This window comes from Hylobates moloch, unplaced genomic scaffold (assembly GCF_009828535.3).
Source record: "Hylobates moloch isolate HMO894 unplaced genomic scaffold, HMol_V3 SCAFFOLD_6, whole genome shotgun sequence".
Taxonomy (NCBI): Eukaryota; Metazoa; Chordata; class Mammalia; order Primates; family Hylobatidae; genus Hylobates; species Hylobates moloch.
The window spans coordinates 136065544-136092961 of NW_026652281.1; the positions used below are offsets into that span (position 1 = coordinate 136065544).

Here is a 27418-nt window from a genome sequence, read left to right on the forward strand (position 1 = left end):
AGGCATTCAGAGGGGGGGGCAAGACACGGGGTGTTCCTGCTCCGTGGCCTCCATCCCGGCGGATCCCGCTTTGCAGTTGTGCACAATCACAATCGCAGCCAGCACATGCAGTTTGTCCTCATTCATTTTGCACTTTTTTTAATAGAGTGGGAGAAAGTCATCTCGGCCACCACCACCTTTTTATCACAATTTGTTGAAACCCCAAGAGGCTTAAAATACGTTCTTTTGCCATTTATAGTTGTAACAGTATTACAACAGTATTACATACAAATGTGTACACAAATCTGCGTGGTGCACACATTCGCACAGGCTCATAAGACACATGCAAAAAAATTATTATTATGGGCTCTTCTGGAAGATTTAGTATATTTGTTTCAGAAAGACATAAGAATTTTAATAAAACTAAACCTTATTTGGGAAGTATCTACCATGAATGCAATTTTGGAAAGGTGCAATAGGAACTAAATAACTGCTGTTAAAAATCATTTAGCTGAGAAAAATATGCATGCTAACAATTCCACCAAAAAAATAAGATATCGTATGCCACGTAGGTATATGTGTACTGCTTTGCAGCCACAGAAAACCTCCTATCTCAAATCAAAGAGAAAAACACTACACGTGAAAACTATCCTTTGGACGATTAGACTCCATTCCAAAAGACATAGAAAAAGAAAAACCACGGCAAAAGTACACACATGGATCTTTGTACCAGATTCTGCATTAAAAGATTGCTTGTCAGGTCCTATGACTACCTCCCCGAAGCCTGCTCTGTGGTTACAAGGTTTGGTGTTCAGTCCTCTGCAAATCAGTTTGGGGTTTCTCTAAATCTGAGCCACAGCCTGTCAAGATGATCCTTTGCAATACCAGCCTTTTAAATCCCACACCTTTGTTTTTCTCCCTCACTCTCAGAGGAATTGTCTTCAAGTTCCTGCCTAGGTCAGCCATTCCAAGCTGGAATTCAGAGACTGGACGGATCCTTTACCATGAGAATTTGGAGCCGCAAACCTTCAGCAGAGCCCTGGGGAGGGATAATTGTTTTAGTGAAGCTCACTGCCTCCTCAGTGGTCTGTGAGACCCTGCTGAGCGTGGCTGCTTACCTTTGGCAGGAACCCAGGGCAGGTTCAGGAAACGGTTCCGTGTTCCTGCCCTTAGCTTTGCGTCAGTGAAGCCTGGCACATCTTTTTTGTGGTTGTAATTTAAATGAGACAACCAACTGCACAGCTGTCTCGGTCAAATTATGCAGGGCCATGTGGCCTTTCTTCCATCTTTAAAAAGTCCGGGGCACCTCTGACCATGTTTGAGGGAAGCCCAGGGGAGCAATGACCAACAAAAGGAATAGCGATTACGCCAGCAAAGGATGGAAATTTGCCTAAATGAATATATTAAGGGCTGCGCTTAGAAAATGGAAATGTTAGTTTTTAAATAGAGGCAGAATAGTGTTATGATTAAAACCCTGATGTTTGGGGTCAGACACTGCAAGGTTGGCATCCCAGCTCCACCACTTAATAGCTGTGTTGACGATGGGCAAGTTATTTAACCAACGGAAGCCCCAGTTTCCTCATCTGTAAAATGGGAGAAATAAGAATATTCACCACATAGAATTGCTGTAAGGATTAAATGAGAGAATACCCAGAATTCAGCTAATATGTGGCTTCATAAATGATTAGTTATCATCAGTAATTACAGTAATGACAATAACGCACAGAACATGCAAAACGCCAATGCCAGTCACTGCCACACCAGTCATCTGTAACCAAGAAAAGACTAATTTTACTCTGCCTCTGGCCCCTTATTTTACATATTACAGGAATTTATTCTTGCAGGTAAAACTAATGTGACTGAAGTTTCTGTCATTAAAGTGTTATTTATTCTGTTGATCTGGCATTGGGTATTTTAATCTCTCTCTCTCTCTCTCTCTCTCTCTCTCTCTCACACACACACACACACACACACACACCAGACACAGGAATGTGAGTATAAGCATCTGCATAGATGCGTACTACACCAATACAAGCCAGCAGATATACAGACACAAAATGAGTATCTGTACCCCAGAATAAAAGGAACATAATTATCAACTTTATTTTGACAACTCTTTTCAATGATACCCAATTAGGCATTGCATGGCAAAAATAAACTCTTTAAAATACTGAAAGCACAACCCATTGTATCTTTGCTCCTAAGGGCCCTTTAAAAGCTGAGGTTAAATTACAATCAGATGGCAAGAGGATAAGGACCTCGCCTTAGGGCACTTCCTTGGGATAAATGGCCAGTTCTTGTCCCCTTTGGAAGGGGTTGCTGGCCCAAAGCACCATGGGGCCAGTGACCCCTTGCTGGTCATTAATCGTTACCGAATTCCCTAGAACCAAGGTCATTATTGCTAATATAAACTTAAATAAAAATTCCAGAGACATATGGATTTCTTTTAATAGTTAGTCTTATTTCTTTGCTTTTTATAGGGCATTTCTATAGAATTAATGTTCTATACATTAGCTCTGTAGTTGGTTTGTCTTAACACTTGATCCTGCTTAAAGGTTTATTGGACCTAAAATAAGAAGTGAAGGAAAGCAAACAAAAAAACAGGAAATCCTGAAAGGGCCTATTCTGTACCTGGAATTCTCAGAAAAATCATTATCCATGGGACTCACAATTTTATTTCTTTGGAAACCTGTAAAAATATTATAATGTTTATATTTAACGGTTGGATAATTTAAAATTTAAAGAATAGAGAGAGAGATCTGGTTCCCATCCCGGACAAAGTTTTCTGTTTCTCAGTCTCTCTCTCATCCCCTCTGCACATAGAAAAAAAATTTTTTCAAGATTTTATGAAATTCTAATTTCTTCAAGCTTAAGGAATATATACTGTATTGTCACTCACAAGCAAAGGATATTAGCAGAGCATATAATTTCATAGCTTCATTCCAAAGATACTCAGCATTATTTGCCTTAAAAGAAACTATCCACCCTAAAAGTACAGAAACAAAGTGGATATGCAGAAAATGAACAATTATTTAATGAGCATGTACTATGTGCAACTCAGTGTAGATTCTCTGTATATCAACATTAGGCTGCTTCATCTGGAAGACAAGTCTCAACCAGATTAAGAGACAACTTGAGGATGTTGCATAGGTAACCTCTGCCCACAGCATTTTGGGGTTACTGTCTCACAGAGATAAATGTGTTGGTCCACGTGCCTCACATTTTACAAGCCTACAATTTTCTTTTTACTAGATCCCTTCCCCATCTTGCCCAAGTTATGCTACTAATAAATTTAAATATAACAACTCCATTAGCCTTGTAAGGTGCATCATCTAAAGATCTCACCCACTAGCTTCCTGCCTTAAGGTAGATTTTAGCAATAGACATGGGCTGTACCTGCTGCCTTATCTTCTTATTACCTGTCTGATCCCTTGGATGAGGTAAGGAAGAAGAACTGAAAGTTGATTGAGAATATTGTTGGTTGTTCAGTTCTGACTGTGAGGTTGCTATTTACCTTATAGTACATGCTACTTAAGCGCATGTTTAATAATAGGTACTGTCCAGTGTCAGATATGAGAGGTAACCAGATTTATAAGGGTAGAGAGGATTAAAGTCATTGAGAGAGGTAACCTTAAAGATCCTAAGTGTTTACTTCTCTCTTTTTATAAATGAGAAAGCTGAAATCCAGAGAAGTTAAGAGACACACAGACATAGAGGCTCACATATCTAAATAACAGCAGGGGCAGTACTCAAAACCAGGTCTCCTGTGTCCCAGTTCAGCATCTATATGAGGTTCCTTCTCATTTCATAATGAATGAGAAGTCCCATATCAGAATGAGCAATTTAACATGTCGAGCCTTTAACAGAACCAAAGCATGGTTTCTCCTTAACAGAAGAATGTGCACAAATTTGGGTTCATATTAGAACTATTAGTACCTTGAAGATGAAAATTATTAGCATAGTAGGGAATTAACCTACACTAAATCTGATGAGTGATGAATTACTTTAAATCTCTTTTTGGAGGTGGGACGTTACCCTGGGAACGGCCAGGTAATGGCAGGATAAAGATGAATAGCAATGGATTTGATGGTGATTTGGAAAAAAGAAAGAGATTCTACACCAAATCCAATTTCCTTAACAGGTGAGTGCCCTGGGAGGACCACAAAGTGCTTTTGGGGCAGTCCCCAATCTGGGATTGGGGGTACAACTTATTTTATATAGTAGATGCTTCATGAACATTTATTGAATAAATTAACATGCTGGGTCCTTTGTTTCTCCTGTCTGAGGTCAATGAACTCAACAGCTGCTTGTTCTCACCACCTCTGTGTATGTAAACAATGGTTTCTAAAGGAGAGACTACTCCTTCATGAAACCATTTTTTAATAGGTTTAGCATGATTATCCTTTCTGGCTTCTGGTATCAAAATATCTGGGAGCAGAAAGGAATCCAGCCTGTTGAATGATTTATGACAATTTGGGAAGGGAAAAAGAGAAGAAAAGAGTATACATAAATTCAAAATTCCACCTTTTAAAATTAATTTTAGTGGATTGATACTGGGAAGAAAGATTTAGTTGGTTGACTACATTCAGTCACATCTTTCAATGGAGATGGAAAAAATTAAATTTTTCCAAATCAGCTCAATCTTTTCAGCCAGACCAGATAGTCAAATAATTCAGAGGTGAAATAATTGTCACTTCCTCCTTTGCCCCATACTCTGAAACAGTACAGAAGCTGGCAACTCCCCACCTCTCCCTCCAGCTTACCAGGCGGATGCCCCTTTGCCTTCTGGAATCATTCTCCTGCAGTTCAGCATGAGACTATGCCAGGGGCTAATAATTTCTCTCAGCACCATACCCATGACTTCTGCCCTTCCTTGGCAATTCCAAATGTGTGACAAACCTCTTCGGGCTTAGGCAAAACTGTACACAAAAGTGGTTTGAGTAGGAAGAAATACAGTGTACTTTTTTCCCCTTTCACTACAATTTTTTCAGAATTATATTCTGCAACAATGCCTCACTTCCTTTATTATTATTTTTGGAAAGGGTACTTTCAATTTGTTTAGGTTTAAATATAAGAAAAAATTTTAAATTAAGACTTATTTGAAAATTGCCAATGTCAGTATTTATGTATGTCAGTACCTTCCAGAGAAAGATAATTGTCAGAGACAACTGCTCATGATAAGACATCTGGAATAGAAAGACCTTTTGTAAAATTCCGACTGAAAGATGACTATTGATGAAATACCTCTGGCAAACAAAAACAAAAATTGCAATTTTTCGCACAGTGTTATATGACGTAGTATGAACAAGCACAGTTGCAAATAAATGAAATATGTGGGCTTTTAAAAATAAAGTAATATTTTATGATGGGATATTCTGTAGCTTCCTCCTCCCCATGACTGTTATAATTTCTTTCTTTTCTTTTCTTTTTTTTTTTTTTTTTTTTTTTGAGATGGAGTCTCACTCTGTCACCCAGGCTGAAGTGCAATGGCACCATCTCAGCTCACTGCAACCTCTGCCTCCTGGGTTCAAGTGATTCTCCTGCCTCAGCCTCCTGAGTAGCTGGGATTACAGGCATGTGCCATCATACCAAGCTCATTTTTGTATTTTTAGTAGAGACGGGGTTTTGCCATTTTGGCGAGGCTGGTCTCAAACTCCTGATCTCAGGTAATCCACCTGCCTCAGCCTCCCAAAGTGCTGGGATTACTAAGCCTGAGCCAACGCGCCCAACGGACTGTTATAATTTCTGAGAAACAATTTAACTTGTGCTCCATGCACAACGCTAGGCCTTGTTAGAGATAAAGGACTCAGGGGTTTCCTTGGACCCAAACCCAGAAAAGACACGTTGTACCCTTCCCTAAGGCTGATTGCACACAAGGTGAAATGGAGAGCCGAGCAGGACCCAGATGGCCCAGAGTAGTAGTAGAAAAGCCACTAGAACCAGAGCCAGGGACTTGGCTTATGGTCCTGGCTCTGAGACTAATTAGATCTTTGGGCAACTTTGCTGTGCTTCTCTTGGCCTCAGCTTTCTCATCTTTAAAATGAAGGGGCTGAATTGTAATCTCTGAGAGTCCATCCAGCTTAAATGGAATCATGGTCTCTTCCTACAGGAATCTAGATTTTTTTGAAAACCTGCCTTTGGGATCTAGCTAGGCTACATATTAGCGTTCTTAAGCTATTCATTCTCCATATTTGTTAAATGGTACAAAGAAATCCTGCTTACCTCACTGTGTTGTCATGAAAACTAAAAAGAGCTGAATCCATGTGAGATCTTTATGTCATTCCCTCGAAGAGGTATGTGAATGATAGAATTAAAGTGCTAGCCTTCCCTAAGTTGTGTATGTCTTGGTGTACATTGAAGGTTCTTAGCTAAAGGGATGAGATTCTGACAGTGGAATTCCAAGCATCAGCCAGAATTGGGTGGGAAAACCTTTCCTGCATTCTCATGAGCTCTGCACATAGTCTTTATTGTTTTCAAACCCAGCCGTTTAATCAAACCTCAAGGAGACTTTTCTATTGGAGCTTACGGACTTGTCCAAACTAAAAAGAATATCTAAACCTGGGGGAGAGGGATGTGGGAGGGAGAATGAGAAAGTAAATGTTTTGTTAATGAATAAAGATCCCATATTTCATTCCTGAAAGCTCTCACTTTGCTTTAGGACCATCAGCAGAAGCACAGAGCTAGCTTAATAAGCCGTAGGATGTGAAAAAGTCGCTGATAGGTCCAGGGAAGTTCTCAGCTGAAGGGGACCCTGGGGAAGTGTCCAGTCCACCCCCAGCCCTACCTTGCAACCAGACAAATGAAGCTGTCTGCTAGAATATCTGGAGATACCCTTTCACATTTCCACAATGACAAAGTTGTGTGTGGGAGTCCCCAGGAATCATTTATAACTGAAAGAAAAGGAAAAGCCACCTTCAAACTCCAGTTTCAATAGACCTGAGATCTTTCCAGAAACCCAAAGGAACTGCCTCATTTGGTTTTCCCAGAGAATATGAACAACAGATCAAACTAATCCAACCTAGTAGAAATAAGGATCTGTAGAGTTTGGGCTAATTTCTTAGTAATATTCAGCTGCAGCCACTTCCCTTCTGTTTAATTTCCACGTATCTTAGTGCTTGAATTTGTAATTCATACCCTTGTTTTGAATTCCCACTACCAACGGATTCCGTAAGGCCATTCATGTCAAACACCCTCCAAACAGTTCCAAGAAAAGGACTGAGCTAGAATTCTTTTCCGAACAGTCAGAGGGGCTATGGACCTGGTTTATATGAGTAGCATGTTCTCATAAACCTCAAATCCTTGACAGACATTCCAGGGACATGGCCACTTCTGCCATGTAGCCACCATTTCAATCAGGCCTCCTCAAACAACTTACTCCTAATTTCTACAATATGTAGGTGGCAACTGTAGCCCAACGGGTGTCCGTAGATACAAACCAAAGCTGGCTAAAACCATGTCTGGAAAGCTGACAAATTTCCAGGCAATCTACCCTGAGCAGCAGACAGAAATAAAAGAGCTGGTAAGAAGAGAAACAGACATATAATATAACAGAGTTTCCTGAAATTCATTATACCAAACTTCCAGGATAGATCAAGGAATTGGACCTAATTCTGCCTTGATTATTTTGGGTATGTCATTATCAATGTTGCAGAAACATTTTTAAGCCACTGTCTATCAACAATTTGATGAAAGAAAAAAAAACTAACATTTCACGAGTAATGTTGAGTGCACAGTGATTTTGAAAGAATCACTATTAGTAAACTAAACAGCACTCTAAATAAAGAAAATGACTGCTGTTAAGACATACTGTCTGAGAATTCTCAGGAAGAACACCACAACACTAACTCTGCTGTATATAAGAAATTATTCAAGTATGCATTTGAGTAATTCTGCATTTTAATTTAACCCTTTGAAACATTAATCAAACCATGGCTAATTATAGGAATTAAGGAATTAAACGATGGAATCTTCTAAAAGATATTATTTAAAAGGCAGTTTATACAATTACTTGTATAGATGTTTGCTTTAAAGAGGAAAACAGTTCTACTGTAATGAAAAGGGTCTTAGAAAATTAAATTAACAAGGGGGGACCAGGCTGATATGAAACTAAATTAGCATCAAATGCAAATTACAGGGTACTTAATGGTAGAAACAGGTGCAGAGAAGAACCCTAAATGAGATAAATGAATAAAACATCCCTCTCCACAAATGTGGAAGCTGACACAAAGTCAATGATATGAATAATTCAGCAGCCTCCACACTGCTGTTGAGGTCAGCCTGCCTTGACCTTTGAAACAGGAAGTAAAATTCAGTTCAAATTTGAGTGACTAGAAATATAACAGTCATTTGTTTTTTATATTAAAAAATCAACAGAATTTTTTAAAAATACAAATACAGAAAATATACAATAGAATTACCGTTTGAACTAAAGAGACATTATATAATCAAAGTAGTTGGTAAACAAACAAAATAATTAGATAAGATTTTACCCAAACCATATTTCAATATGGAAATCCTAAAAATAAAAATAATTAAAAATAGATATACCAGTGCTCAGCTTAACGAAACTCCATGAGAATAAATTTTTAAATCATTATCCTCTCTTCAAAGTATTTTGTTGTGTTGCTATCAATGTAAAAAAAGCATGCCATAATTTTTAAAAGCCACATATTCTTATTAGTAATGCAAAATAATTTCTCATATTTGTAAGATAAAATTTGGTTAAACTAGATTTTTTAAAATCTATGTAAAGTTGCTATTTTTTAATCCTTCAATTCCTGATTGAATAAATATTGCATCCTCCAAAACTATTCACCTTAGAAAAATGCAACCTAGGTTCTAAAGGCAAACTATTCTCATAACTGAATATCTATTGTGGTTTTACGTGTCTTTTATCCTTTTTTTTTCTTTTTGCATGCTTCAAAAGTATTTTGTACAGTCAAATAGTGAAAGTACTCTCCTCATTTCAAATTGAATTTGGTGCTGTTAGAGATTAACAGGGTATGACAACAAACCAATTTCTACAAGCTAGAAAGACAGCAAAATATATATGGTATATCACCCTTGTCCTTATTTTACAGGATGGCATAAAAGATGTTTGATAATAGCAGTTATCTATCCCTCCAATTGGTTCTATTAAAGGGACCCACAACTTGGCTATCTACCTTTCATCTATCTACTGTGCTTGTCAGATAAAAGATTATGTTGAAAGATGAGCTTAATTTTATTTTCTAGATTTAGAGAGGGTTAAAGCTACACACACACACACACACACACACACACACACACCCCTCAGCCATCTATGAGAGAGCAGTGGTAAACTAGGTCTATGATTGTAATTACTGTAGGAAGAAGTTTGAGAAATGTTCCTTCCAAATCGGAGTGTTTAGTTGAGGCAAAATTAAAGATGCAGGGTGTGCTGGGTATTTCTTAATTATTATTATTATTATTATCATATCTGCTAAATCACTCCTTGCTCAACATTTAATACAGGGTGATAGACCAAACACTGCTGATTTGGGGTTTGCCATAATGACTGACCTGAGCAAAGGCTTTGTGTACAAAGTGGCTCCCCATTAAATAAGGGCTCTGTGGAACCAGCTGGTTCTCATTTTGAAACAACCGGTTTCTCTATCCCCAAGTGCTAAAGAAAATAATCCCTGCCATCTATGACTGCACACTTTCACAGAGGCAGCAACGAGAATTTGATTGTGGAGATAATTAAAGTCATTCCTGGAACTTCCAAGAAAAAAAAATGTGGAAAGAGGTGGGGTAGAAAGAAAGAATAGTCAAGGATAGTGTTTAAAATTAAACTATGACAAATCATTTTGAGTGGAGAAGAGGGAGGAGGAGCCCCCGCCCTTTATGGAATTCAGTTGAAACACTGTTTTCTTCTCCACTCGGCTGCTCCAGAGGGAGTCCGAGATGCGATTAGTCAGGGCGACAGCCCCCAGTGTCCGGCTCGGAAGCCGAAGAATCGAAACATGGCTCAAGAAGCTACTTGTCACTGATGACACATCACAATGAGATTTTTTTTTTTTTTTTTTTTTACGTTTCAATCTTAAATAAAATAGCCGCGGAGGAATCTAACTGGACTCTTCAACCAACATTCTTTCCTAGCTGATCTGAAATGCTGAGGTTAGTTTAATGTAATATTAAGAAAAAAAAGAGTATATCAGACATTCAGAGACATTCATCTTTCAATCTTGAGGAGAGCTTATTCTTTTATTGTTTTTTGAATGCTACATTGTTCTACAATAAGAATCCATGCTCAAATAGCCTGAATGACATTCAGCTGAACCTACGTTCCCTGCCTGCCTACATTATTTCATAAGCTTTTGGGAAAAAACTAAAATATGTGTAATCTGTCTGTCTGCGCTATCTGCCTTTAACAGGAAGAAGAGATGGGCTCAATGAGGACGACTCACGGCCTCTCAATTAACCTGATTAGTTCAGCACATGGCTCTCATGAATGACACCTTATCTTAAAATAAGGGAGAACTTCCTTCCTCGAGTAGACACAGGAGCCCCCTAAAGCCACAAAGATGCAGCCTATCAAATGTGAGGGCCTCTGCTTCTCCTCCCTCTTCCCAGCTCGCAGGTCAGAGAGACTGGCAGGCCAGGCGCCTGATTGGATTTTGTGTCCTAAGGACAGAAGGCAAGCTCCCGTCTGCCCAGGTGGCCTTGGAGAAGGCTGGGGAAAGGGATGCCCTGTGGGCAACTTCAAGCCCCTTCTTTCAGAGTCAACCAGGCACATGATGGGATTGGGGGTGGGGGACAGGAAGATTGGGGAGGGGGGAGGGAGAGAAAGAGAATTCATTAACCCTTCAATCTCCAGAGTACCATGTCAATGCTATACCTGCCTGAAAGAAAAGGTGGTGAATTCTGAAGTCTTCTAATAGTATATAAAACAAAGGCGCTGCTTGCACAGGGGTCCTTCTAACACTGATTTCGCGTTTGACATAATAGAGGATGGCTGAATTTTTGCCCCGCAAAAATCAAGCCTTCTCCCAAACTCTCTGAAATCTGCTGTCTTGCAAAGGATGCCACATATATGTGTTTCTACAAAATAAAAAATTCCCGTTATCATGTGTAATACACATAGTTAATAGAATATATCCTTGAAAATATGCTTTGTGAGAATGTCAACAGCAGAGATTTTCACTTGTCTGCTCCGTGATTTACTTGATCAATTAAACAGTTAGGCAATGAGGAGATTTGCATGGTAATCGTGTGAAGATTAACATTTTTAACTGTAGCAAATTTAATATTTTATCTTACATTTTCTGTTCCTCATCATTCTTTAATGGCAATGCCATTTCACTTTATTGTATAGTTATAACAAGCCTGTCTTTAGACAGAGAGACGAGACCAGCAGATTCAACAACTGCATTTCTAGTTCCTGTCATTCTTTCTTTTCACAAAAACAAACCCTAAGCATCTAGTACACAGGAGGGAGGCACTGTGCTGAACATAGTCACTGCCCTCTTAGGCTTACAGCCTACCCTCCAAAGAGCTCATCTACCTGCCTGTGCTCAGCAATACCACAAACAGCTACAGTTAGAATTCCATAGTTGGAAAGGGTCTTAGAGATCTCTTCCTTCAGTCTTAACCAACATGTAGACTGCCTCAGAAGAGTGCAATAAAGCCGCGGAATTTGCCCAAGTTCGATACCTCTGGGTATGAGCTAAAAGGCGACTTTAACCCAGGGATATTTTTCTTCTACATCATGATCCCAGTCTAAAATGGCATTCTTCTATTTTTAAAACATATATATCAATATATTCTTTGTTTATACTTGCTATTACTATTCCAACTATTTTTGGGGGACTGGGGGCAGAGATCAACCCTGAGACACTGAGAAAGCTCCATGAAGCCAGGAACTATGTTTGTCTTTTTCACTGTTATACCCCCAACCCTGAAAACAGTGCATGACATATAATAGAGGCTTAATAAGTATTTGTGGAAACAAAACAATGAGTGAGTCTTCATCTAAGGAGACTTAGCTACCATGGTTAACTTCAGTAAGGTAATTGTACTCAAAAGAAAGTCTCATCGCAACGATCACATTAAGAATGAAAATCCACATGGAATATATGATGCTCAAATTGCAAGAGCTACCTGATTTTAAGCACCTGATATGTGCCAAGCCCAGTGCTAGGTGTTTTAATCCTCACAACGCTTCAAAATAGAAGTGACTTTTCCCATTTTGAAGATGAGAAAACTGAGCCCCCTGAGGCTCAGCTACTAATAAGTAGCTGTGGAGGAACTGGATCCTTAGCCAATGCACTCCAAAATCTATGCCTTTGCCATCATACTGTGCCTCCTCCCAGATTTCTCTATGGATTACTGATGTTTTTATCAAGCAAATACACAATCAAATTAAATGAGGACATAAGAACTCAAACATTGCTCCAGCAATGAGTACGATAAACAATGCCATATATCTATATATGTATATATATGTATGTGTGTATATATATATGTGTTTATATATGTGTGTGTATATATATATATAAAATCCTGAAAGTTAATTGTGACATCAACTAAGAAAGCTGGCTTGGTAAATAGGTTTAGAGTAATACATGGAAATTATCTGCAGAAGCAAGAAAAATGAAATAAAAGAGACATTATGAAATACTGAAAACAGTATTTTTAGCTGAGCAATTGAGAAAAGGGAAAAAAATCAGTCTGGGAGATAGGAGATGTGGAGTTTCTAATCACTTGCTTCGTCACCAATAAAGTGGATAGTTCCTTAGGCTGTGTGCCTCAGTTTACAGATCTGTCAAATGGAGTCAATTTGTACGAAGAGAATTTTCTGAGATGGTATACCCTGACGTGCTCTAAAATGCTGGAAGTGCCATTTAGATGTAAGCTACTATTAAACTCACAGTGATCAGGGGTTTTGCTTGCTTTGTTTTAAGGTGCTCATAGACCAGGATTCAGATGCTGGTCTTTATGAGCCAGATCAGGGCACTCTCATTTCTACAGCTACAGGAAGAACAACTCAGTATTTAAAACCATATTCTGAGACATATCCCATACATCTGACATTAGAATCTGGCTTTAGGAAAACAACAAGACTGTGTAGAGAAACAAGGGTTTTCAACTGTTGGTAACAGCTTCAAAGACAACCAGGTGAACTCTTAACCAACTTTCTTTTCTAAAGAACTTTTTAAAAAATGGAAAAGAGACTGCTCTCTTTTCATCATTTTTTTTTTTTTTTTGGTCTCTGTAGTGTATGTGCGTGTGTGTGTGTGTGTGTGTGTGTGTGTGTGTGTGTGTGGTGTGTGTGGTGTGTGTAGCTAAACCTGATGGGGGTCCATAGTTCTTCAAACTAACTTTCCATCCTGTGAGGGGGCTTCAGCCAATAGTGCACCCAAGACTATTAAAAGTGATATTATCAGGTATTACTAACAGATCAGAATACTTATGAACGAGAAGCACATTAAAAACAGGTGGGGAAAATCTCAGTAGTTTACCTCTGGAAAACAATAAATAAATTGCAAGCAGCAGGACTGTCTGATATTCAGGTGGAGTAATAAAGAGCTTTAGTCAAATCATGGTTGCTTCAGGAAGGTGGAGGAGGGAATAACCTTTTGACCATTAGAAAAGTTACCCAGCTGGGCTCCTGACTCCTCGGCACGAACCAGCAGAGTCTAAGTCGCGTGCACCACCCGGCACAGGCAGAGAATTCACGGCACTGGCAGGGAGCAGCACCACATGAAAAAGCAGCAGCTGATGTCATGAAACAAAATATCCTATCATTTTACTTTGATAATTTTCAATTCATCGATTAAAAAAGGAAAGAAAAAAAGTTATTTCAGCCTTGAAGACATCATGTCCTGAGCCCCAGTGTTCACACCCTACAGAAGGGCTCTTCCTACCCACACATGGTATCAATATTAAGTTAATTGAGCAGCAAATGAGCAAAAAAGTTCTTGAGGGATTCTTGATATTGATTAAAAGGACATTTAAAAAAAAAAAAACCGTCCACAACCTTTACATGAACCAAAATTTGAGAATGTTGCCAAAGCCCCATAAAATATATATAATAGTGATAGTGTCCAGATTAAAAATGTACATGGGCAGCTTGATTACTATTTTCTGTTTTTTTCCCTGCCCTGGCTCTGAAAGTGTTAAAGAAAACAATAAAAGAACAAGTGAGTGTACAGGGTAGGATTTACTGGCATTTACTTTTAATCTATGGCCCTTCACTCTGTAGCTTATCGGGCCTCTGTCAGTCCTTTTTCCCCCTTTATATTTCATGAGGAGCCCCCCATGCTGCTACTGAGAGACAGAGCCCAAGTGTCTATGAGCTTTTTGTCAGGTAAAAAGAGAAGAAAAAGGAAAGGAACAAGAGGAAAAGCAAAGCTAAGAGGCATCTATTAGATGTCACTAGGCTTTTGTATTCATGTCAATGATTCAGGATTAGAGTATTTGAAATAATCTTATTGAGAGGAATCAAAAGGCCCACCGAGTGAGAGGCTGCTCTGTAGCATATGGCAAAGGCACGAACAATATTTTATTAAAGATGTGTTGGCTAACACCATTACTTTATATTATATTACAAAACTATTGTGCCTCAAACAGTTAGCAGGATGGTATAGTTACCAAGTGCCATTTTGGAGGTTATTGTGTAGGATCAAGCTATATAATTTGCCAGCTTGTCTAGTTCAGTCATGACAAGTAGGGTTTAGGGCCTGTTTGCAACTGGAACCAAGCACTTCACTTTCAAAAATAGAAATTCCCAAAGCACACAGAAGACCACTCTGTTCCCACTGAAAGTGGAGTATACATTTCATACATGGAATGCCAATGGCCTGTTCTTCCCCAGAATCAGTTTAATTAATTCAGTTTGCATCATTTAAATATGTGACACCCCCGCCCCACCCATGAAAAATGTAGCAAAGATTTTTTTTTTTTTTTTTTTGCATGACTCCCCTCCCTATTAGGAATACATGTGCACACACACACACACTCAGCTTCACACTTTAGCAGGATTAGGGCAATTAAAATTCTATTATAATAAGTACTGTAACGTTAAAACATTCTTTTGCTTCTGGACAAAGACTTGTAACTGGAGAAATACTTTGTAAGGGAGATTTTTCTTCATCTACCCACACCTTTCAAGGCAGGGAGCAATGAAAGACAAGCCTGTACTGTTCACCATATTTCATTGATTGCAATAGGAGTATTGAGGTCACTTTTATATTGTCCTGGATGGTATGTAGTTACATGGTTTGTAAAGAGAGGAATGGGATAGGGGGCTGTGAGAAGGAAGAATTAGTGGTCGATTTCAGATAACATCTCATGCAAATTAAAGTGACCAAAATACCATCTCGTTATGCAGGAACCTCTAAATGGAGTTTTTAAAATCTGGTCAATTTTTATTAGAGACTTACCCGGCTGCTGGCAGGAGAGGGAAATGAGGAAATGAGGGGAATTTATCAATGGAGAGTTACACTTCGAGAGAGTTTTTCCCCCCATTCTAAGCAACTTCTTTTAGGAAAGTAAAAGCATGTTTAATATAATCATATATTCTCATTACAAAATGATTGTGCCTAGTTGCTAATGGGACACACAGGTGACTTCGTACTGTTTTCTGTATTTTTCCAGAACTGTTACAAAAGCAAAGTTATGATGACATGGGATTAAAAACCTACACCACGGGCTGACACCCGGGCCATGCTACACATACACATTACTGATTCTCTGAAGCTCCGTTAAATACATTTCTTGGAAGTTGCTGCCATTATTTCCTTTACAGGAAAACCACTGTTGTTCATTATACAGTGTCTGCAATAGTATTATACCATGTAAAAGTACTTTGCATTATGATACATTGTCAGCATATTCGAAATGCATTTTAATGTATCCTGGTTGTGTATTTGGGAATAGCTGATAGCAAATGGAATATAGACTACTATTAGCTTATTGTATTAGTTATTTTCTTATCCCGGTAGCAAACTGCACACAAATGTATGGGGCTCATCTTATATTCAGAACGGTATTATCTGATATGTGATAAAATTTAGAATGATACTCATTCACATAAGTCTCACTGCTAATAATCACATGTGAATTCCCACTGAGAAAACAAATGTTTAAACACACTAGGGTTAATAAACAGTCTTAAATTCATGCTCAGTGTCAATGCTGGCTTTTCACTTTTGAAAAAATGCAAACCTCTCAAACCAACCAAAAACAGGATAATTATCCTGCCTAGAGCAATTTTAGAGAGTGAATTCCTCCTCCTTTTATTTTAACCAAGCAGTCAAGGTTACAAATCAGGTGGTATAAAAGGTTTATCAGAACGCTGAGAAATGCATTTACACCTCTGGTTCTTCATACCCCAGACAGCCATTTGTGTATAGTGCAGAATGATTATGCATTGGTGGTGGTTGGTCCTTCTAAAAACTGGATGAAGACCAAAATAATAAGAGTTGAAAGGGCATTGGAATGAAATCATGAAACTAACTAAAAGCTTCATTTGCAACTTTAATAAAATTATATATTTATGTTCATGTTAATTGAGGACTTTATGTGGATGACAAAAAATAAATAAATATTGGAATTTACCTCTGATTATAAAAGACAGAAGAAAGCCACTGATTGTTGAAAGGCCCAGATGCCTTTACAATCCTTGGCAAATATATACCATACCCGACCCAATGGTAAAAAGTATGTGGGTGGATGGATGGATGGATGGTTAGATAGATAGATCTCTCCTAACTCTAAAATTTTTATATTGTTTTCCTATTATACATATGGGCATATATGTTCTATAAATACATTGGGGTCAATTTAATGAAGAAAATTAGCTTGGTGATAAGACAACACTGCACTTTTCTGAAAAGTCTTACCACAGAATTTACACCTCTTAGAAAAAGAATGAGTCCGATAAACTTGTTTATCTGAGCAACCATAACATGGTTAAGCTTTTCTGTTCATATGATGTACATCATATAAAATCAACAGACAAATGGGCATTCTAATATTTTCATTACTGAACATTCTATTTCAGATAATCATAAAACAAACCCAGTTCATGTTACCTAAATGGAAGTGATCTAGATGTGGAAGATCTTTAGACAAATCTGGAAAAAAGAAATATAGGCTTTTTTTTCTTTATAGGAGACCTTTGGGTAAGTGTGACCTGAAGTAATTCCAAACAGACTAGGTTTTTCATTTTACAAAATTTGTGTATTTTTTTATGTCAATGTCAAGGCCTACATCCCATAGCTATACATATAGATACAGGAATTCTTAAAAATGGGGGAAAAGGCATGGTAATTCTGTTAAGTTTACAATAAACAAACTCAAAATTCTTGGAGGTACATAAGTTGACAAGCTTTTAACATCCACGTTTTAAATATCAGCTTTGAGGAACCCAAAACTTTTAGGTTACTGGAGCTACATTATATCTTTAAAAAACTAGGTCTAAACTCACACCAATAGGAGAACATAATTTGAGATGGAATTTCATCCTTTACTATTTCTATCTACTAAAAAAAAAATCCACTTGTTAACAGGTAAGGATTCATTGCACAAGGAATGACGCTCACATTGTCACCCTTACTTAATGGTTCATTTCATCAATCACACTAATTCTAAATTGAAACAAACAAACAAACAAACATTAAGCTGCCCCCTATCCCGCCCCACTGCAAATAAGCAATGGAAATCTAGCCAGAAACTTGTGAAAAGAAGCCTCCAGCATACTTTGGAGAAAGAAATGTTTTTATAAGACCATCTGTATTCATCCATGTCATTGCTCAAAGATAGTTTAGGAAAATAAAGAGTTTGGGGAAGCAAATCAAGAATGAATGGTCATCCTAACTAGATATGGACTAACAGTCTGCATACTTAATATATTCAGTTCTAACATTTATTAAAAAGTTTCCATATAGAAAGTGAAAGATTTTTTAATAGATGCAGAAAAACTGGGTTCCCAATTCAGACTACCCTATGTGACTTTTGTCATTATCATCTTTTCTGATTCTTACAAAGTAAACCTAATTAAGAACCTCCCTCATTAGTCCTCCAGAAAAATTAGCACAGCTTATGCTAATTACTCCTGCAAAATTTAATAAACTCGTTGAAATGGGAATAGTCTAATGAGGTTTTATTTATTGAACTAAGATAACTCCAAGGAAAAAGGTTAGGACACAAGGATATCCAATGTGGTAATAAAACTCCTATTTATTCAATTTCTAAACATGAAGTTTATTGCAAACCTTTTAAATTCAAATATTACTTACTGTGTGAATATGTTAAATCAATCTCCACCATAATTCAATAACTGGAAGTCATTTTTTGCTTTTTACTTTAACAATAATTACCACACATAGCCCTTTACCTCAAAAATAATGAAATCTGCTGTTATTAGTTCCTGGTTTTTTGCTATTAAACATAACACATTTGACTTTTCCCATGCCTATGCAGCTCAAATATCTGGATCACTGAGTGCAGGCTGGGTTATGTGCTTCTTAATCAAGCTATTTGGCATCACACAGAAACGTAACCTGGCATTCAACTCCAGATGTGCACTTCCTATATTTACAGCAATTTTTCTATAAACTTTTTTGAAGTGACTTGACAAATTCTCATGATTGTAAAAAGAATTGGGGTCATATTTTTCTTAGTCTGTGCATGCCATAAGGATGAACCATAGTAGAAGCCCCTTTTCTAAATCACAGTTTGCAACTGCTGATTTTGTTAATTCTACTTTTTTGACAGAATATGCCAGGCTGATGTCCCAAAGTCACTGGCAGCAAATAATACAGCCAAAATTTAACACAGAAATAGCTTGCCCTGCACGATTGCACTATGACCAGAAAGCCTCTTCTCTCTACCCTATAAATAGTTTTCCTGAATAACCACTGCTAAAAGTCTTTTGACTGATAAAAATAGCAGTGTTCTCCCAAATTCTGAAGGACAAGCAAAGAGCTAAAAATTATTGGTGCTCAAAAGTTGACTGCGTGTTAAAACTATGCTAAATCCTAGTGGAGGGATTGCCTGTACCCTCAGCTCTGTAATTGCATATCGTATGCATCTTTTGAAAACAGTTACTATTGCTACTGGATGCAGGCCTCATAGCCTATTTTTACAAAATATTCAGGGATTCACATCCATAAATCTGAAAGCAAATCAAACCCTAAGCACGTAACACAGATATTATGCAATCAGTAATATAGAATCAAATTGGAAACTATGAAATTCAAACACGGTTGCCATCATTTTTTCCCCTTTGCAGCAATTTTATGGAATTGAAAAATCTTTTCTATTTTGCCCTTTCTTGCATAAGTTCTTTTCTTGTTGTTATTCTCTTCTCTCATTGTTAAGAATGGAAGTTTCACATATCAGCACAGACAGGACTGGAGCTTTTAAAACCTTTGGCAGCCTGAAGGACAAATAAATTCTGAAAACTCAGATGCAAATAAAAATAGCTAAATGGGGTTTTGCATATCAACTGGCATCACTGCATGAAAAGACAGTTCATCAGAGACAATGGCAACAGCCAGCGAATAAACATATGCTGTGGGGCTTGTGCACATACACTGAGTTTCAGCTGTTTTTAAAGTACTCCTATCTGAAGAGACCAAGACTGGCTACACACTGCTTTCCACTTTGTCAAACCAAAAGGGAAAAAAAATGAAAAGGATAAATGTCATGAGTAATATCTCCAAAGCCACCAACAGCATAAAGTGCATACTTATTTTGCCTAAATTGTTTGAACTACCCCAGCCAAGAAAAGGTTTTAAGTACCCTTCTGGGACAGATGCAAGGCGGCAACAATAGAAGCCACACTAATGCAATCCAGGTAACACAATCCTGTTTCAAAAACAGGGGCCGGGCTAATTACAGTGCTGCTGAGTCAAGTTTCTTATGCCATTGCAACCCACAGGAACAGGTCAAAATCGAATGTTATTCAAACCACAGTCATATCAACCTTCTGTATCAGAGTCACAGCTTCAAACCAAACGAAGAACTTAAAAGCTTAACCCATTCACAAGCAAAAAAAAAAAAAGTGTTTTCATTGAGGGTGGCAACGTAAGGTTCTTGTCATCATCTAAACCAAAAGGAACTACATGGCAGAACAAAATGCTTATAGTTTCAAAGTTTTGGGGACTATTTGGGCTGGTCCTTTGATCAGTACACTTTCTTTTCAACAGAGGAGGAAGAAAAATGCTTAAAATAACAAATGATATTTTGGAGAGGTAAATTTAAATAAAACAAACCAGCATAAAGGTTAAATTTACTTGTGACCTTATTCATTTGGAGACTTATGTTCAATCACAGAAAAAGCAATTATATGAACAGTATATCTGCCTTTGTAGATAAACATGTTATCCTAATTCTATAGGTAGCACACATATGTCAAACTTTCTCATCTTTTAACTTTGAATCAAATATACTAATACTCTTACGTAGAGCAAAAATATATATATTTTAGTGAATATTAGTGAGGAATACTTAGTTAAAATATCTGATTGAAATGTAACCTTTATAAAGCTTCTTGGCAATCAACTGAGTTTAAGCCTGAAGACTCACATAAGTCAAAATCAACAATCAATCTACTGGCATAAATTATGATGAAGCAAAGTAAACATCTTGTTTTTTGTTGTTGTTGTTGTTAACTGAAAAATGATAAAACAAGCCCCAAAAAGGTAGAAAGAAAGATGGGGTTTTTTTTCTTTTGTTGTTGTTGTTGTCAAAAATCAATATTGCCGAAACCCAAAAAGGGACTTGTGTTCAACCGTTGGTGTCCTCAATGAGGGATCAGTCAGTCTTATTGGCAAGACTCTTTTTCCAACTAGTACAAGATGCTAGCTCTTTTCCTAGCTGACAATTGACAGTATCTATAAACCTTCCAGGCCATTTAACTCTCAATGAGTAATGCTATGTAACAAATGGTTTATCATACATGTTTCCATACAATGAATTTCAATAATTAAAATGTAAAATGAATATTTGGAATGCGACTTTGCATAATGCATGCACACTGACTCAAAATTGCACCAAACAACTAAAACATATTTATTGTTCTACAGTGATTTACTTGGTCATGTCAGATTAGTAACATGGATCTGTTTAAAAACACAATAATTAAGACAAGCAGGATAAATTAATCAACTTACAATATAGTCTCATACTGCAATCAAACCCGGCAAATAAAGTAGAAAATCTTGGTTCACAGATCTCTTTAAACTGCTTTTATGCATAAATAAAACCTTAAAATGTAGATGGATTACGTCCAACAGAACTACTGTAGCTAAAAGTGATAATGATTCAAACATTTTTCAAATAAAAGTTAAATATTTATAAGCACCCAACCACATTTCATAAATCACAAACTATTATTATTTTATTTCTGAAGCTTCCTGGCACAGCATGAGGATTGAGCCACAGAAAGTCAGGAAAGAAAAAATATATTCCTTTAGGAGCATGAATCAGACAAAAACCGGAGCCATCCGAGGAACAGGCCTCTAAAAGAACATTCCATATGGCTTTCCCAGGAATCAAAATCGCTCAGCGCAGCGTAAGTCATGACCAACAGGCAAATTTCGGCCACATGCATTCCTAACCCTCGCCCATGAGCAACACAAGGGCAGGTGTTTCATTATAATGAGGAATAAGAATCCAGTGAAAGAAGAGTGGTCCCTACCTGTCAATTATCACTGGATCTGAGGGAGTCTCATTTCGGTTGCCACAGCTTTTCTTGTCACAACAGCGGCTATGGAGCAAAAGCGAAAGGATTTAGTACAACCATTACAATGTAAAATCGTCATTTAGGCAGACAGAAGGCTCAAATTGCTGGGTTGCAAATGCTAGAATTACCACAAAGCCATACCTGGCAATCAACGGATCCCTGGGACAGAAAATTCTATTTGGGTCACCTATGGGTTAATGGCCAGGCTTAACCTCTCCCTGCTCAAAGAAGGAGGTGGGGGAGAGGGGCTCTCCCAAAGCCAAGACTCAGAGCCCCAAGATGGGGTCTCCCCATCACTGCCCGCGGTGCTGGCAGAGTTCACTGTGAAGTGCACTGTTATTACATCTACCCAATGAGAATATTCGAGGTTGTGGGTGGCTCAAACGTTCTTCCCTGAAGATCACACTAATTGTGTGGAACGCATCAATAATGAGGTATGAGTGATTTCTCCCCCTCCAGTCATTTTGTATTAAATGGATTCCTTTTTCTTCTCTTTTCTCCTTTATGGGTAGCATTTCCTTCAACCACCGCCTTTCCAAAAATCCTACAGCTAGAACTGTTTGCTTTTGAACCATTTTCATGAGAATAAAGGTAAAACACAATAACTGAGACAAGGAAGAGGCAAGATAAAAGAAAGTGGAGATTCACATTCCTCTGGCTATAAAAGCCTGCTCTGGCCCTCACTTAAGTTTTCTGGGGGCATTATGGACATTGGAAGTAAAGGTTAGCACCGCTCTGTGAGAGGACGCTCTTTATATTAGAGAAGGAACAGCCTATGGGCTCGAAAAGTACCTGTTACTAAAATCTCCCCTGCCAGTTGTGGCTGCCAGTTTTTTAAAAACTGAGATGCCTTCTAAAGGGTGAACATTTTCTGTTTTTGAAAAGTACAATGGTCAACAGAAAACGATCCATCTGAAACTTGTTTGCAAATAAAAACAAGATCTGCACTAGGGGCATACTTATAAAAGCAGTGAAGTAGATGGGGAGGGAAGTTCTCCAAAACTTATATTTCACCAGGCACCACAAGCAAATATGCACTTCTTGCTCTTACACACACAGGTGTACACAGAGAGAGATACACATATACGCACACACTTACAACTTAGTGAATCATAACAGGCTAAATTTAGAGGGCTGCTGGAGAGAACCAAATATTGAACTTCATCTTCAGGACCTAGAAATGTACTCCTGCGTAGGGAGTCCTTCACCAAAATTGGAAAGTCTCTTTTCTTGCCATAACTATGCCTCTGAGAAGAGAATTAGTCTCCACTCTTAGGTGTCTTCTGTTTTTCTCTCATATCTTTGGAAAGTAAGAGTAAGAACTGTATCTCCTTTGTCAAAGCCTCAGCTAAAACCACTCTGCCTACCTTATAGCCTTTCACCTTCTGATTCAGAGGGAACTATTTCCTCCAGGCCTGAGTTCTGCTATATACTGCTACTTTTGGGATGGGAAACCCAAAGTATCTCGATATCTAAGAGACACATAAAGTAACAAGTAGTTGAAGCAGTGGAAAGTACAAGCAGTTGAAATGCATGCCAGAAAATACATAAAAATGTAACTCCTCCATCCCTGAGCTCTGATCCCCTATACCTACATTTTATGGGCTTCTCAGAATAGTATAGTAGTTAAGAACACTCGTTCTGAAATCTGATAGAGCTGCCTATGTCAACTTGAGCAAGGTAATCCACCTCACAGGATCTCAGTTTCCTCATCTGTAAAATGGGGCAATTGAAGTATCCACCTCTAAATGCCATGGAACAGGCTTGAGGCAATAAGGGTATAAAGACTTGGCTTCATGACTGGCCTCACTAAAGCCACAATGAAGCATCATTATCACCCCCTGCACCTACCCTCTTCAGTCCCCTCCTCCTTCAAGTCCAAGCAAATCTGCCCTGTGCTCTGCAGAAGCAACAGGTCTCCAAAAGCAGCCCATCGACAGAGCCCACATCTCCTTTACCCATGGAGGAAAACTGCCAGGTGAGAAAACCTATTTCTCCTTCATTTTCCTTTTCAAAACAGCAAGTAGGCAATGCAAGCTGCCCACAGACCTGCCTGGGAGAAATGTCCTCCAGGAACTCCTCCAACCTGCTTGCTGATAACCATGCACAAGGGTCTGTTTTTCAAGCCTATCTGATTTTCTCCTTCCCCACTACACCATCTCCATCCACGTCCTTGGACTCTGCAGTGGCTGCCTACTTTTCGGTCTCCACTCTGACCCCCTGCAAGAGCCAGAGTGAGCTTTTACAAATGTCAGCGGTACTGTGCCACCTCACTGCCCAAGACCTTTTAATGGCTTCCCACTGCACTTAGAACAAATCCATGACATGACATCATACCAGACCACCTCCCAACCTCCTGCCCCCTTCCTCCAACTTGCCAAGCTCCTACCTCACTGGCCCATTTCAATCCCTCTCAGTTGTGCCCTGTTCAATCTGACCTCAGGCCCAGACCCTGGCCGACTTGCCTGGCGGGCCTCTCCTCCAACCCTTCCCTAGTCAGCCAACCTTTTCTCACCCTCAGAGCTCAGCCTGTAGCTCCTTCCCCAGAGAGGCTTGGACTGACACCCCACCTTTACTCTCAGTTAGGTTTTTCCTGTTTTTTTTTTTTTTCTTTTAAGGCACTTAACTCAATGCAAATTATATTTTTACATATATGTGTGTGTATTTTTTGTTACTGTCTTTCTCCCTCTTCCTATTCTTCTCTTCCTTTAACTTGTAGACTTCCTAGAGGAAGAAACTATCAATTTTACTTACCTAATGAGTGGCATAAGGCCTGGGGTAGAATAGAAAAGCTCAAATATTAATTGATTGAATAAATGTATAATTTTATGAATGATTGTTATGTATTGGGGGGCAAATACAATCCAGAAGAATAAAAGGGTGACAGATAAATCCAAGGCATTGTTGATGGAAGGAAGTTGCACCTCATCCCACCCCGTAGAACAAACCACCTCCCCCAAGCATGCCACCCCAGGCCTGAGATTTTTCCTTTTGACTTAAGCACGGTCATCATCTAAAAACAAAAATGCCCCTGAGAGCAGCCAGATGAATTGAAGCATTCCTTTCTAAGGGACCCAGGGAAATAGGCAGATGCAAAGAGCAGAAGTGTAGAAGGAAATACAGAAATGAAATGGGGAGAATGAAGAAAAGTAGAGAAAAAAGAATAAAGGGCTGGAGATCACTCACCACTTACAAAAAAAACTTTAAGCCAAGTATGAAAAATAAGCCCAATATGTTTCCTGTTTCTTGGGTCACATCACTGCATCACATAGTCATTATTCCTGAAATGGGCTACTCCAGCTTCCGTCCTGCACCTCAGAATAGTGTCTGCTACAAAATAATGTCTACAGTATGCTCCTTTTAAATATATATATATATACACACACAGACACACACACACATATGTGTGTACATACATACGTATGTGTGTATATATATGGATGTGTGTGTACACATACATGTGTATATGGAATTCTGTCCAGCATTAAAAAGAATAAACGTAGGGTTAGAAGCACTGGCGTGGAAAGAAATCTACAGCATATTGTGAACTGAGAAAACCAAGTCTCAGAATACTATTCAGAGTGTGGCCCCATTTCTGGGAGAAAAATGAAAGCATGAAAGAGTGAAAGGGAGAGAGGGAGGGGAAGAGACGGTTTCTACAAGTATGGTTCACTCCCTCACTTCATTCAAGTCTCTGCATAATGTCATGGCTTTAGAAATGCCTTCCCTGCCGAGCATGGTGGATTACACCTATAATCCCAGCACTTTGGGAGGCCAAGGTGGGTAGATCACCTGAGGTCAGGAGTTCGAGACCAGCCTGGCCAACAAGGTGAAACCCCGTCTCTAATAAAAATTAAAAAAAAATTAGCTGAGTGTGGTGGTGGGCGCCTGTGATCCCAGCTACTCAGGAGGCTGAGGCAGGAGAATCAGTTGAACCCAGGAGACGGAGGTTGCAGTGAGCTGATATCGTGCCATTGCACTCCAGCCTGGGTGACAAGAGCAAAACTCCATCTCAAAAAGAAAAAAGAAAGAAATGCCTTCCCTGACTGCCCTAGAGCACTCTAGCTCCTCATTCTGCTTCACTTTTCTTCATAGTACTCACCATGTTGTATTTTATATTCGTCTTTTATTGTCTCTCTCACCTGAATATAAGCCCCACAAAGACAGTCGTAGACTATTTTGTTCACCCCTATATCCCCAGCAACTAGAGCTGAGCCTGGCACACAGTATGCCATCAGGAAATATTTTTTAAATGTAGGAACTTCAAAGAGTTAACCTATAGAGAGTGGAACAGGCAGTGGGGAAGAATGGAAGACATGCATTTTTTTTTTATATTTTTGCAGTAATTTGCTATTTTTTTTTTTTTTTTTTTTTTTGCACTCCCAGGCTGGAGTGCAGTGGTGTGATCTCAGCTCAGCTCACAGCTGCCTTGACCTCCTGGGGCTCAAGTGATCCTCCCACCTCAGGCCCTTAAGTAGTTGGGACTACAGGCACATGCCAACACGGCGGCTAATTTTGTGTATTTTTTTTGTGGAGACTGAGTCTCACCATGTCACCCAGGCTGGTCTCAAATTCCCGGGCTCAAGCAATCCACCCAGCTCAGCCTCCCGAAGTGCTGGGATTACAGGTGCAAGCCACCATGCCCAGCCTAGTGTTCTGCTTTATATGGCAATATGCTTTTATATTAAAAATTAAAAATCAACCATAAGCGGTGGAAGGAAAGACTTCTTGTAGACTGAGCTGATATCAAGCCCCCTGTGGCTTCCTAGAGCCAAGCAGAGCGAGGACCTCTCCTTTGTTGCCACGATGCTCTTTCCTGCCCATGTGAGTTCTCCCTTTTCAGGTAGAACTGCCCATAGATCTTTCTGCTAAGCTCAGAAGGACCAAGAGTGAGCACCAACCTCCACTATACACAGGAGGAAACCAAGAAGGAAAGGCTGAAAGGAGAATGAATTCACTTATGTTTAAGGCAGAAGAGGGCTCATACTGAAACAATTCCGTAGATGAAACAGATGCAAAAGCACTTAACAGAAAAAGTGACAGTGTTAATAAAAGAAATCACAATGATGATTAGGTCCTCATCACTGTGTGACTGATGGACCTTCATCCATTCAAAGCACTATTTTTTAGGCTCCTACTATGTGTGTTGGGCACTGTACCAGGCACAGACTTGGGATTTGCTCTCTCATGCTGGTATCTTGCAAGGCTTGGGGTTTCCTAATTTGCTTTGTCGCCAGGGTAAGATTTTAAAAGCAGGTTCCGAACCTGCAACCCCAGTGACAGGAGAACAATGTGGCCAGTCTCAGGCGTAGGTAGCCAGCACCTGGTGTGGTACCTACACTGCAGATCGAAATCAGCAGCCCTTTCGTCAGCAGGATCGTGTGTCTCCCAAACAATTCCGCACATCCAGAGAAAAGTGAACTTATGAGTCTCTTTCTTACCAGCCTAACACAGGTGGCATATTTCTAGAGCTTCATAAACTAGAGCAAGAAACACCTAAATATTCCCAGTGATGGGATCGGCACATCCTCATCTTAGGGACATGGAACTTTTTCCTACAAATAGTGTCTTTCTCAACAGGAGGAAAACATCATTTCAAACTTGTGAAAAACAAGATGCCTTACCTATTTCCCTAAAGTGGCTAGAGACACATCTATGATTTATCTGAATAGACTTATTAGTAGTTATAAAGATGACTTGATTTTAAAGAATCCATTACATAAA

General features: G+C 38.9%; 1 protein-coding gene across 6 annotated transcripts in view; it reads right to left on the reverse strand.

The window, feature by feature from the left end:
* EBF1 (EBF transcription factor 1) overlaps positions 1-27418 on the reverse strand; it is a 403345-nt gene that overhangs the window by 355724 nt on the left and 20203 nt on the right. For all 6 annotated transcript variants that reach the window (XM_058440091.1, XM_032158511.2, XM_032158510.2 and 3 more), the window contains exon 6: positions 21650-21718. In XM_058440091.1, the coding sequence (XP_058296074.1) occupies positions 21650-21718 (69 nt within the window). The remainder of the gene's footprint in view (positions 1-21649; positions 21719-27418) is intronic.